The 14,000-nt window shown below is 39.0% G+C and overlaps 1 protein-coding gene across 17 annotated transcripts in view; it reads right to left on the reverse strand.

Moving 5' to 3' along the window:
* RAPGEF2 (Rap guanine nucleotide exchange factor 2) overlaps window positions 1-14,000 on the reverse strand; it is a 269,177-nt gene that overhangs the window by 133,783 nt on the left and 121,394 nt on the right. Inside the window, exon 1 of one of the 17 annotated variants that reach the window (XM_070769176.1) lies at window positions 5,132-13,141. The exons of 14 other annotated variants lie outside the window; for them this stretch is intronic. In XM_070769176.1, the coding sequence (XP_070625277.1) occupies window positions 5,132-5,142 (11 nt within the window). In that variant the 5' untranslated portion in view covers window positions 5,143-13,141. Of the gene's footprint in view, window positions 1-3,957; window positions 5,070-5,113; window positions 13,142-14,000 lie in introns of those variants that run through there. 2 more of the 17 variants (XM_070769178.1, XM_070769177.1) reach the window with 2 other exon arrangements.

Raw genomic sequence — 14,000 nt, forward strand, 5'->3', positions numbered from 1 at the left:
GGGGTTGCACAGAGTCGGACACGACTGAAGCGACTTAACAGCAGCAGCAGCAGCAGCAGTGGTAATTAATTGCACAATAGTGTGATTGTAAGTAACACTATTTAAATGATTAAAATGACATATTTTATGTGCTACACATGAGCATATCCACAATTTCTTTAAAAATGTATTATCAGAGAAACTTATCAAGACTTTTGTTTGTTTTAGGGGTTTTGAGTTTTTTGGCAAAATTCAGGACTTCAATTTAAAAAAGTAGTAATTCCACTTTGCCCAAAAAAGAACACATGTTAGGGGCAAAGGAAGTTAAGTTTGATGACTGAACTACACCACTGATTAACTTGGAATCAATCTCTTTTCTATACTAAGTCCGCAATGAAGTGATAGAACCTGGACTGGCAATCCATTTCATATATGATAATATACATGTTTCAACGCCACTCTCCCAAATCATCCCACCCTCTCCCTCTCCCACAGAGTCCAAAAGACTGTTCTATACATCTGTGTCCCTTCTGCTGTCTCGCATACAGGGTTATCGTTACCATCTTTCTAAATTCCATATATATGAGTTAGTACACTGTATTGGTGTTTTTCTTTCTGGCTTACTTTGCTCTGTATAATAGGCTCCAGTTTCATCCAGCTCATTAGAACTGATTCAAATGTATTCTTCTTAATGGCTGAATAATACTCCATTGTATATATGTACCACAGCTTTCTTATCCATTCATCTGCTGATGGACATCTAGGTTGCTTCCATGTCCTGGCTATTGTAAATAGTGCTGCAATGAGCATTGGGGTACACGTGCTCTTTCAATTTGGTTTCAATTCTGGTTTCCTCGGTGTGTATGCCCAGCAGTGGGATTGCTGGGTCATAAGGCAGTTCTATTTCCAGTTTTTTAAGGAATCTCCACACTGTTCTCCATAGTGGCTGTACAAGTTTGCATTCCCACCAACAGCGTAAGAGGGTTCCCTTTCCTCCACACCCTCTCCAGCATTTATTGTTTGTAGAGTTTTTGATAGCAGCCATTCTGACTGGCGTGAAATGGTACCTCATTGTGGTTTTGATTTGCATTTCTCTGATAATGAGCGACGCTGAGCATCTTTTCATGTGTTTGTTAGCCATCTGTATGTCTTCTTTGGAGAAATGCCTGTTTAGTTCTTTGGCCCATTTTTTGATTGTGTTGTTTATTTTTCTGGAATTGAGCTGCAGGAGTTGCTTGTATATTTTTGAGATTAATTCTTTGTCAGTCGCTTCATTTGCCATTATTTTCTCCCATTCTGAAGGCTGTCTTTTCACCTGGCTTATAGTTTCCTTGCTTATAATTTTTATTTTATATTGGAGTGCAGTTGATTAACAATACTGTGTTAGTTTCAGGTGTGCAGCCAAACGTTTCAGTTATACTTACACATTTACCTACTCTTTTTCAGATTCTTTTCTCATTTAGGTTATTACAAAACACTGAGCAGAGTTCCCTGTGCTATATAGTAGGTTAGTGTTGTTTATCCATTTAATATATATGCTCAGTCACTCAATCGTGTCTGACTCTTTGTGACCCCGTGGACTGTAGCTCGCCAGGCTCCTCTGTCCAAGGAATTTTCCAGGCAAGAATACTGGAATGATTGCCACTTCCTACTCCAGGGGATCTTTCCAGCTCAGGGATCAAACTCTTGTCTCTGTGTCTCCTGCATTGCAGGCGGACTCTTTACCACCAGCACCACCTGGGAAGTCCAATTTTACATGTAACAGCATGTATATATACCTACCCCCAAATTCCCAATTTATCTTCCATCCTTCATCCCTGGTAGCCTGAAGTCAGTTCTGAAGAGTCAATTATACCCACATTTTCTTTCACCCAGCATTATTCCATTTTTATTTTATTCCTGGTCATAAATTAGAGAGTCTCCCCATTGTGCCAGCCCAGTCTTCATATATATATGGAGAAAGTGGGAGAAAGAGAAAGATGCTCACTCATGTACAATTCTGCTTCCTATTTGTCTTCCAAAGCTTACTGGACACAAACTACATAATCAATATTGTTCACTTGCTAAGTCATGTTCGACTCTTTGCAGTTCCATAGACTGCAGCACCCCAGGCTTCCCTGTCTTTCACTATCTCCCAGAGTTTGCTCAAACTCATAAACTATGCAACCAACACAGAGGTTACAAGAAACTCACTAAATGTCACCCCTATTCTTAGTTTATATTCTATGGAAGATGAGTACACAAGAGGTTGGTGATAACAGGCAGAATAGCGAACTATGAGTTTCATAAAAAGAATGTCATATTTCCTGACTATAATGCATCTCAAAAACAAAATGAATTTCTTGAATGTCAGAGTTGAGAAAAAAAACTTAGAAAATCATATAGTACAGGGTCTCCTGGCCTTTTTTTCCCCTTCAGCTTCACACATGAAGCTATGCCAGAATCCAATGTGCTACATCAAAGGCCCTCAAACATTTTGATTTAGAAAAAGGCCCCCAAGGAGTTTTAATATGTATGACCCACCATCCTACTCTGCTCATGAGAAATGTTCAATTTTCATTCCATAAGCGGGAAAACAAAGCCAAGCTACCTCAAAATAGGTTAAAAGAGATGCCCCAAATCACCATCAGGCTTCATGGCATGGTTCTGTGATCTACACTGACCTCAGCCTCTCACTTTCTTTAACAGCCCTTTTCCACACTCAATAATATAAAAACTCTGGTCCTTGTAAGCTTGACATGTATGAGTAATAATTCCCAGATATCCTCAGGAATACTGCTATAGGGCATCACATTTACCTGTAAAGCATAATGCAACAATAAGTGGGGAACAGAGCTCTGTGGAAAGGTGGATTCTCAGGGGTTGGCTCACTCACTGGCTAGTTGAGTGAAAAAGACAAATCAGCTTTTGCGATTCAGAAAGCAATTCGCATTCAGCAAAATTACAAATGACCATCAAGTGTTTGAGGGTTACCCTGGGAGAGTCAAAGGTTTGAAAGTCAAATCTATAAAAACCAAGCCTCCTCAGGCAGCTGCTGCCAGAAATTCAACTACTAGCACATCTGCTTCTTTGAAATGGCACTCATAATACGGCGTTCCAAGATAAACAAAGATATTTTTAAAATTTAAGCTCCTTAATTTTTAAAGTGACACAGCTTTTTTTAAACTCTGAATTTAAATTCTTTAAAAAATTGTCTTCTGGCAACTTCAGCCTTTCTATGTACACATGCATTTGTGTATGAGACACAAATATTTATTTAACTGTCTTTCAAAAAAAGATGTAGGTAACAGTTATCAATAAGACTTGGTCTGAATAGTTAAAAAACCTGTTACCTCTTTCTACACTTGATGCCAGCCTTTCACAAAAGTCCACAAAGTTAGAAAGAGATAAGGAGAAACAGAGAAGTAGGGCATTTGTGTTGTAAGAACACCATTAGGCTTCTGATTCTACACAGTGTGAATATTTAACTACTATAGTCTCTAAATCCTTCTAAATTGTTCTGTCAAAGGGCAGCATATAGCCTGGCTTTCAACTATTAATCTCAATGTAATTTCAGAACGTCCTGATAATCTTAGACTAAACCACCAAAGATGACAACCAGAAGTGATGCAGACTCACTTTAGGTCAACTATTGGTTCTCTGTGATATTTTTTTAAGTTAAACTCACAGAAAATGATTAATGAAAAGACTACCTGCAGCATAACAAATACAAGATAGCTAAATGTTCACAGTCCTCAGTAAAACGAATTGAAGAATGGTTGTTCCAAAAACAGTTTAACAATCCAGATTTTCATTCCCATTAAGCTTTTTTTCCCTTACAGAACAAACTAAAAATTAAAATATACACAGACAAAAAATTTACTAAATGTAGTCTCCTATATAATGTAAAATAGAAAAAAAATGTTAATAGTCTGATAAACTTTCAAGTCCAAGGTTCACGACAAGAAACCCCAGTTGTCCGCAGGTATCAAATCTTACCTAGTTGTCACAGATACCCACAAGCCGTGATTCACCGGGCAGGGTTCCGCAGGCTCTTTCTGAGGTCAGGCCACCTTGCCCTGCGCTTCTGTGACCACATTTTCCCATCCAAGTTGAGTCCTAAGCGCTTCTAGCACTGTGTGTGTCTACAAAAGGCAGTGAGTGGCTGAGCACAGAAGCCTCTTCTGTCAGTGTCCCTAAACTTGCCCTTTGTATACAAGGGCCCCCGCATTCCTGCTGTGCGTCAGAACTGCCCAGTGGAATGCAACTCCTCAGTACTGGAATGTAAACTTTTTCATGTCAGGCTACATCCACACAGCCATCAGACTGCGCCTACACTGGTGGGCAGTCCTAATTTACAGAATGTTTAAATATGTGATTCTCCGATACCGATTCTTCATATCTTCATTTCTAAATAATGAGTACAGTTGCTAAAATGTACTGAGATTTAAAATAAATGACTGGCCTGATGCTCCTAAAACAAAACCAATAATATCTATGTAGGACTTACCAAAAATACTCACATGAAAAACTGTCTTTAGATACCAGAACAGCATAAACAGTTAAGAAAAAGAAAAATCTAACAAGTAACTGCTGATGCAATCAATTCCATTCTCAAAATCAGTAGACTCTACAGGAATACATTTTAACAGAAGAGCAAAATGGTTTGAAAGGCATCACTTAATCTTTTAAAAAATATTTAGTCCTCACTCATTAGTTTAACAAACAAGCCAAAAAAAAAAAAAGTAACAGCTATTTATACTAAAAACATACACACACCAAGTACACACTGAAGTTGTGTGTGTCTAAATTACAAACGGTTCTTAAACTGTGGCCTGGAACAGGCTATTTCAGAAGTAACTGGGAAAATGAAACAGACAGCTTTTTGGAGGCTCATTTAGAAGTATTCTAATAATCATCACCCCGCACAGATGAACAGAGGTTTGCTCCTCTGCAGAGCGAATCTCCACATTTAACCTTTGCTTATAAAAATAGAGCGCAATAAAAAAAAAAAAAAAAACCTGTTAGGGGAAGGCCTCAGAGCTATGTTTTATGTTTTCCCCGCTCTGTAGCCCGTGGTCTATTTAACTATATAAGAACTAGACATCTGCTACTTACGCTATGAACATTTTGATCCCTTAAAATAAAATCTAACCTGCACTGTCTTCAGTACCTCTGAAGCATGAGCGCTGCCTCCTGCTAGAGGAGCCGGGTCTCTGCAGCCACCAGCTCGCCCCATCGTCCCTGTGTTTTCTCTCCCTGGGTGCACCGGGCTGCAGCCTGTGTGGGGAGCCGGCATTCCTCTCGGCGGCCAATTTCCTGCTTCAGTGACCCACCCACCCCTCCTGGCTGCAGTTCAGAGTTACGCATGCTGTGCAAGCGGGCACTGTTTCCGCATACCAGCCTCATGACCACAGCAGCTGCCTGACAGTCACTCCTTATCAATTTCTATTAATTCATTATCCACTCTTGTAAGTCAAGGGCAAGTAGGGAAATCTGCAGTGTCTGTTCTCCTCTGTGTCTTCAAGGTCAAATGCTTAGATGTGCCGAGCAGGGCGGTTTTGGTACTGACATTTACCCAACCTGTACTACACACACTACTCTCAACCACCAAAGGGATGCTGAACTGTACACCTGGCTGGAACAATTATCCTGGAAAAGATGAGCATACATATACATCCAAACAACATGGGAAAAGTTGAAAGAGGCTGCTTTTGCCCTTATTTTTCCCTTCTAGAGAAAAAAGGTGGCTCTTACCTCGCTGTATGGGGGTGAAGAGAGCAAGCAGCTTTTGTCTCCTGCCACAATCTACCCAGCAAAGGACTGAACAGTGATGATGACTACACTTTGGTGGGGTCTGTGTCCTCGTGACCAGCTGCTGGAGGACAGCTCAGCTAAACTGATCCGCTGCTATCAGTCTACTCAATGCCATCAGTGGCACGAACGGGTCTCTGCTGATCACAGGGCTTTGCGCACAGATGGCAGCTGATCAGTTTGTATAAAAGTTATGGTCCATACAGCTCTCCCTTCAGCTTCTGGATGCATGCCTTATCCAAAATGCCTTTGTTACAGGGTGCTCCCTGTTTCATTGTGCAAAGCTCGCCGTGGAGAAGTTGGAAGAGGCAAGGAAGCTCTTAGCTCTGAAGCCTTATTTTACAATGTCTTGACTTTTATAAAATTCATTACAAGTAAAATAAATAATTAAGAAGAAACTGAGGACTTCATTGGCAGTTCAAGGGTTAAAACTCTGTTCTTTCACTGCAGGAGGCACAAGTTAAATCCATAGTCAGGAACTAGAACCCCATATGCCACAGTGCGTGGCCTATTATATAATTTTTTTTTTTAATTTTAAAAAAGAAATAGCTTAACAGACCTATGTAACTTGCTAATGAGAAAAATGGTAGATGAATTCAAATGAATGGTTCGGATTGATCCTAACCAGTAAGAATCTGAATTGATCTCAAGAATCAAACATCTCAAGTAACTGCAACAAAACATCTGATATTCTTTCAAGGCTCATATAAATGGCACCAAAACCCAACCCCAGCCTCCCCCAAATCTGGCACATATCATAAAATATGCTGAAATAGCACATGTCTTTGTAAGATAGGACCTCAACAAGAATTTGGGTCACTTGAATAGTACTGCATTCATGAAACTCTTGGAAGTTAAAAGAACACTTTTCCAAGAAAGGAAAAGCATATATTGACACATGACTAGTTTCTCACAAGATATCAAGTTACAAAATGTCAATTTTTTGAATTCATATGAATGAAATGTGAACTTTTCTCACAAATCATACTTATCCTGTTTTTCCTTGTTTTATAAATAATTGTTCCTTCTAATTCTACCAACAGTAACCATGGCAATACTGTTTAACTTATTTCAAATCTGCTTTTATAGAATGAAGTAGTTAAAAACTTATCACGTATCATCAAAAAATAAAATACTTAGGAATATATTTAATGAAGGCTATGCATGACCTGTACACTGAAAACACAAAAGGATACTTAACCCTACAAAGAAAAATAGTAAAAGACCTAAATCAATTCTGAGCTATACCATGTTCATGGTTTGGAAGGCTCAACATTAAGATAGCAAACCCTCCCAAACTGATCCACAGATCCAACACAATTCTAATCAAACCCTAACACTGACAAGCTGATTTTAGAATTTATATGGAAAAGAAAAGACATAGAAGAGTTAAATAATTTTAATACAGAAAAAGGTGAGGGATTTACACTACATGGGTTTTACTATAAAACCACAGGGTATTGGTATTAAGAACTGACATGTAGATCAACAGAACAAAAGAGAGTTCAGAAACAGACCTGAAACAAATATAGTCTAAGTAAAGCGTGAAGAGTCCCTCAGTTGTGTCCGACTCTTTGAGACTCCCTGGACTATAGAGTCTGTGGAATACTCCAGGCCAGAATACTACAGTAGGTAGCCTCTCCCTTCTCCAGGGAATCTTCCCAATCCAGGGATCAAACCCAGGTCCCTGGCATTGCATGCAGATTCTTTACCAGCTGAGCCACAGGCGAAGCCCAAAAATACTGGAGTGAGTAGCCTATTCCCTTCTCCAGTGGATCTTCCTGACCCAGGAATCAAACCGGGGTCTCCTGGACTGCAGGCAGATTCTTTATCAACTGAGCTATGAGGGAAGCCCAAATATAGTCTACTGATTTTTTTAATAAATATGCTAAGGTAACTTAACAGATAAAAAATATTCTTTTCAATAAATGGTTCTGGAACAGGCAAATATAAGTATCAAAAAACATTAAGAAAACCTCAACCCTTATCTTACATCATACATAAAAATTAAATCAAAATGGATCTCAGGCCTAAATGGAACAGCTGAAACTTCAAAATTTCTACAAGAAAAACATGAGAAAACCTTTATGACATCAAGTTAAGAAAAGATTTCTTAAATAGGACACTACAAGTAGAAACTAAAAAAGAAAATGCTGACATAAATGAACTTCATGAAGGTGAAAAAGTTTTTGCTTCTAAAACACATAGTTAAGAAAAAGCCAAGCCATGGACTGGAAGAAAATTTTTGCAAAATACATCCAAAGGAATTGTATGCAGAATATATAAAGAACATACGCCAAAGTAACACAGTCAATTCAATTTTTTTAGTGTGCAAAATCCAATTTAAAAATATGGTTTCAAATGGGTGAACTAACACTTCAAAGAAGATACATGAATGGCCAATTAACACATTAAAAATTCTCAACACTAGTCTTCAGAGAAACACATAATAAAACCACAGTGTAATTATCACCATATATATGCTGAAGTGGCTAAAATTAGAAAGACAGATAATACCAAGTGTTGCAGAAGATATGCAGTAACCAGAACTCTCAAACTGCTTGTGGGAGGGCTAAATGTTACAGCTGGAATGGAAAACAGTGTGACAGCTTCTTACCAAGTTAAACATACATTTACTACATAACCCATCCATCCCACTCTCAGGTATTTATTCAAGAAGTCATGAAAACATGTCCACACAAACAGATGTCCATGAATACTGACAGAAGCAAGAAGTGGAAGCAACCCAAACCATCATTTTCAAACTGTGCTTTGTAAATGAATACTATGAACACTGCTGCTGCTGCTAAGTCTCGTCAGTCGTGTCCGACTCTGTGCGACCCCACAGACGGCAGCCCACCAGGCTCCCCCATCAGTGGGATTCTCCAGGCAAGAACACTGGAGTGGGTTGCCATTTCCTATCTTGCTTATAAAATTCAATAGGATTTATGAAATCTAGCACCCCTTTTATATAAGAATTGGCAATATACTGCACGACTTGCTTACAATAGTACATGAGATAATTTTACATTGGAATGAACAGTAAGGCAAAGTTTAGTTGTCAAAGCCTGTCCCTACAGCCTTCTGACCTGTAGGGACAGGTCAGAAGACCTTCTCTTTTTTTGCCTCTGTATTCTCCCTATTTACCTGCCCCTCCACCATATTCATTTCACCTCTGATATCCACCTACCTCAGTTCAGTTCGGTTGCTCAGTCGTGTCTGACTCTTTGTAACCCCATGAATCGTAGCACACCAGGCCTCCCTGTCCATCACCAACTCCCAGAGTTCTCTCAAACTCAAATCCATCGAGTCGGTGATGCCATCCAGCCATCTCATCCTCTGTCGTCCCCTTCTCCTCCTGCCCCCAATCCCTCCCAGCATCAGAGTCTTTTCCAATGAATCAACTCTTCGCATGAGGTGGCCAAAGTTCTGGAGTTTCAGCATCAGCATTGTTCCTTCCAAAGAACACCCAGGACTGATCTCCTTTAGAATGGACTGGTTGGATCTCCTTGCAGTCCAAGGGACTCTCAAGAGTCTTCTCCACCACCACAGTTCAAAAGCATCAATTCTTTGGCGCTCAGCCTTCTTCATAGTCCAACTCTCACATCCATACATGACCACTGGAAAAACCATAGCCTTGACTAGACGGATCTTTGTTGGCAAACTGATGTCTCTGCTTTTCAATATGCCATCTAGGTTGGTCATAACTTTCCTTTCAAGGAGTAAGTATCTTTTATCATGGCTGCAATCACCACCTGCAGTTATTTTGGAGCCCAGAAAAATAAAGTCTGACAGTGTTTCCACTGTTTCCCCATCTATTTGCCATGAAGTGATGGGACCAGATGCCATGATCTTCGTTTTCAGAATGTTGAGCTTTAAGCCAACTTTTTCACTCTCCTCTTTCACTTTCATCAAGAGGCTTTTGAGTTCCTCTTCACTTTCTGCCATAAGGGCAGTGTCATCTGCACATCTGAGGTTATTGATATTTCTCCCAGCAATCTTGATTCTAGCTTGTGCTTCTTCCAGTCCAACATTTCTCATGATGTACTCTGCATATAAGTTAAATAAGCAGGGTGACAATATACAGCCTTGAGGTACTTCTTTTCCTATTTGGAACCAGTCTGTTGTTCTATGTCCAGTTCTAACTGTTGCTTCCTGATCTGCATATAAGTTTCTCAAGAGGCAGGTCAAGTGGTCTGGTATTCCCATCTTTTTCAGAATTTTCCACAGTTGATTGTGATCCACACAGTCAAAGGCTTTGGCATAGTCAATAAAGCAGAAATAGATGTTTTTCTGGAACTCTCTTGCTTTTTCGATGATCCAGCGGATGTTGGCAATTTGATCTCTGGTTCCCCTGCCTTTTCTAAAACCAGCTTGAACATCTGGAAGTTCACAGTTCACATACTGCTGAAGCCTGGCTTGATTCAGCTCAATTCAGTTCAGTCGTTCAGTTGTGTCCGATTCTTTGTGACCCCATGGACTGCAGCACGCCAGGCCTCCCTGTCCATCACCAATTCCCAAAGTTTATTCAAACTCATGTCCATTGAGTCAGTGATGCCATCCAACCATCTCATGCTCTGTCGTCTGCTTCTCCTCCTGCCTTCAAATTTTTCCCAGCATCAGGGATTTTTCCAGTGAGTCAGTTCTTCACATCAGGTGGCCAAAGTATTGGAGTTTCAGCTCCAGCATCACTCCTTCCAATGAATACTCAGGGCTGATTTCCTTTAGGATGGACTGGTTTGATCTCCTTGCAGTCCAAGGGACTCTCAAGAGTCTTCTCCAACACCACAGCTCAAAAACACCAATTCTTCGGTGCTCAGATTTCTTTATAGTCCAACTCTCACATCCATTCATGACTACTGGAAAAATCATAGCTTTGACTAGATGGACCTTTGTGGGCAAAGTAATATCTCTGCTTTTTAATATGCTGTCTAGGTTGGTCATAATTCTTCCTCCAAGGAGCAAGCATCTTTTAATTTCATGGCTGCAGTCACCATCTGCAGTGATTTTGGAGCCCCAGAAAATAAAGTCTCTCATGTTTCCATTGTTTCCCCATCTATTTGCCATGAAGTAATGGGACCAGATGCCATGATCTTAGTTTTCTGAAACTAAACCACCCACCTCAACCCCTCTAAATTATGTTGTAGCTATCAAAGGCATCACACTGCCTGACATGCAAGTTCAAAGCATCTTTTATTCCATCCTCTCCCTTCTCTGTAATTCAAGTCACTAAATTCCATCATTAGTCTTCCTAAATTACTCTCACATGCACCTCCTATCAAATTCTATTTCTATGAAAACACTAGTCAGGTCCATAGAGATAGGGTTCCTGTCTCCGGTCCCAGCTATACAGCATCTTCCAGGATCTCTTCGTTCACTCATCATAAAACTGCAGTGTTTACTGGTGCCACAGTCATCAGCCCAATTGCTCAGTTAAGATCTGACTGACCACCTGCTTGTGAGCTTTGAAAAGAGAGGGTAAGGTCCAGCCCAGATTGTGGTGACTGAAAGTCTCCAGGGTCAGGGCCTCAGGGTAGTACCCATCCTAAGCCAAGGGAATCTAATAAGTGGCCCAGCTTGGTCAGTTATTGTTCATATTACCTCCTAACCATCTTTATTGCCAAATGCATACTCAGTCGTGTCTGACCCTTTGTGGCCCCATGGACTGCAGCCCACCAGGCTCCTCTGTCCATGGTATTTCCCAGGGAAGAATACTGGAGTGGGTTGCCATTTCCTCCTCCAGGGGATCTTCCTAAACCAGGGATCAAACCCACATCTCCTGTATTGGCAGGCAGATTCTTTACCATCGAGCCACTGGGGAAGCCCCTTATTGCCAAATACAAGGACTCTAATCCAGGATCTTTTCTACTTTTTGTCTCACAAGCACTTTTTAAGAAAAGTTAAAACATAGTGCTTAGGCTTAGATCATTATCAGGTAGCTCTTCTCCATACATCTGAAGGACTATGAGCGTCAGTCACTCAGTCGTGTCCAACTCTTTGCGACCCCATGGGGTGTAGCCCACCAGACTCCTCATCCATGGGATTTTTTAGGTAAGAATACTGGAATGGGTTGCCATTTCCTTCTCCAGGGGATCTTCCTGACCCACAGATCAAACCCAGGTCTCCTGTAACTACTCTATACTCTGACATAGATAATAAAACCACTGCTTTAGCCACAATGATGCTTCCATACGCAACATTAACTATATATGTCTATATATTGATATGCTGCTAAGTCGCTTCAGTCGTGTCCGACTCTGTGCGACCCCATAGACAGCAGCCCACCAGGCTCCACCGTCCCTGGGATTCTCCAGGCAAGAACACTGGAGTGGGTTGCCATTTCCTTCTCCAATGCATGAAAGTGAAAAGTGAAAGTGAAGTCGCTCAGTTGTGTCCGACTCTTCGTGACCCCATGGACTGCAGCCTAGCAGGCTCCTCTGTCCGTGGGATTTTCCAGGCAAGAGTACTGGAGTGGGGTGCCATTGCCTTCTCTGCTATATATATTGATATAGACACACATTAACTATATATAAAATTAACATATAAAATTTTACTTAATGGGATACTTAATACTTAATGTGTATTGATATTACCTCAATTTTTTTTTAAAGTTCACTTAAATAGGATAATGATTTAAAAACCCAGAAGACCCTAATCACAGATAACTCTTCATTCTGTGCTTCCAAAATTATATAATAAGTTAAAATCCAAGATCAGATGACTAAATGGTAAACTGATATGGTCTCAAGATTCTGAATAATTATTATTTTAGACTATATAAAGAACCATGGCAATAAAAAACTTTTGATATATATACATAAACACACATATGCATACACATATCCTGTATATGATTTAGACTGAATAAAATATTAATAGTTTTATTAATAGTGAAATAAAATACTAATAGTTTTCCTACTTGTAAAACTGAATTAAGTATGAATACTTAATGGTGGTTTTCTAAATGCACCCTTTTAAGTATGCATTTTAGTTCTATATTTTTAGAACTAAAAATATAGTAATAAAATATAGGAAAATGTTGGACAGATTTTGGGCAATGCCTGAGTTTTTAAAATTACCTGAAAATGCCCAAGAAATAGCAAACTTATCTTAATGAAACTGACACATTAAGCAGCTTATAGCTATAAAATGTAAAATAAGTCATTATAAAGTAAAAATTATCCTTAAATATCAGACTCATTCAAAAAATTTTAGATGAAGGCTAAACTAAGAACATCCAGTTATTAAATGTTTGTGTAGACCTGTAACACATCAATATTCAATACCAGAAATTATACATTTAATTGCAAAAATATCCAACACCTATTAAGCCATATATGTGTGACAAAAGAAAGAAATATCTAAGAAAACAAATCTTTTTTATTTTAAACTTACATTTCAATATTCTAATCAGTAATAAATATTAAGCATATAGTTTTTAAAGCCACATTATACTTAATTAAATTTTAACATAAAAAGGCAGTGATATACATGTCTAAGCTATATTTAAATTTATTTTAACTATTTCTTAATTCTTGAAGTACTTTTAAACAATTTTTAGCATATCTGAAAAACAAAATGTGGTACATAGTACAGCATAAAGTCATTTTCTTTAACACTGAAATATACAGCTTTGCTGTCTATTATATATATATATATATATATATATATATATATATAAAATAGATACCTATATTTCATACACGCAAGTTTACAGTCATAGTAATTTTATAGTCATTGTAAACTAGTAACAGAGGGTCCCGGGACTGTGATTAATTAGAAATTAATTTTAATAACGACATTCCTATTTTACAAAGTATAATTTGCTTCATCTATCAATTTCTCTCTTAGCGATAGCCTTACTCTTACCATTTTCGCTCAGTGTTCCCAACACTGAAAGGGTATTTCTTTACACAAAACCAAATTGAGCTGCTCTGTATTTTAAGACACCATGAATTCATACAGATGGAGCAGTAATTCACACACCCCTCCAAATCAACCCTTCCCCAGAACAACTGTGCACACACAAGGGGTGCGAGCTCCTTTGCCCTTAAGCAGTAAACAATTCCGACATTTTACGGAGAAAAACAATGTTGTATTTCATTGTTGTATTTCACTGACACATATCAAACTTTGAAACCTTTATGAAGTATAGTATCTACTTTTGCAAGAGAACCAAACATCACTGCCAACACGGACTTCCAAGGTGAAATCACAGGCTTATTTAT

Source organism: Bos indicus, chromosome 17 (genome assembly GCF_029378745.1).
Source record: "Bos indicus isolate NIAB-ARS_2022 breed Sahiwal x Tharparkar chromosome 17, NIAB-ARS_B.indTharparkar_mat_pri_1.0, whole genome shotgun sequence".
NCBI lineage: Eukaryota > Metazoa > Chordata > Mammalia > Artiodactyla > Bovidae > Bos > Bos indicus.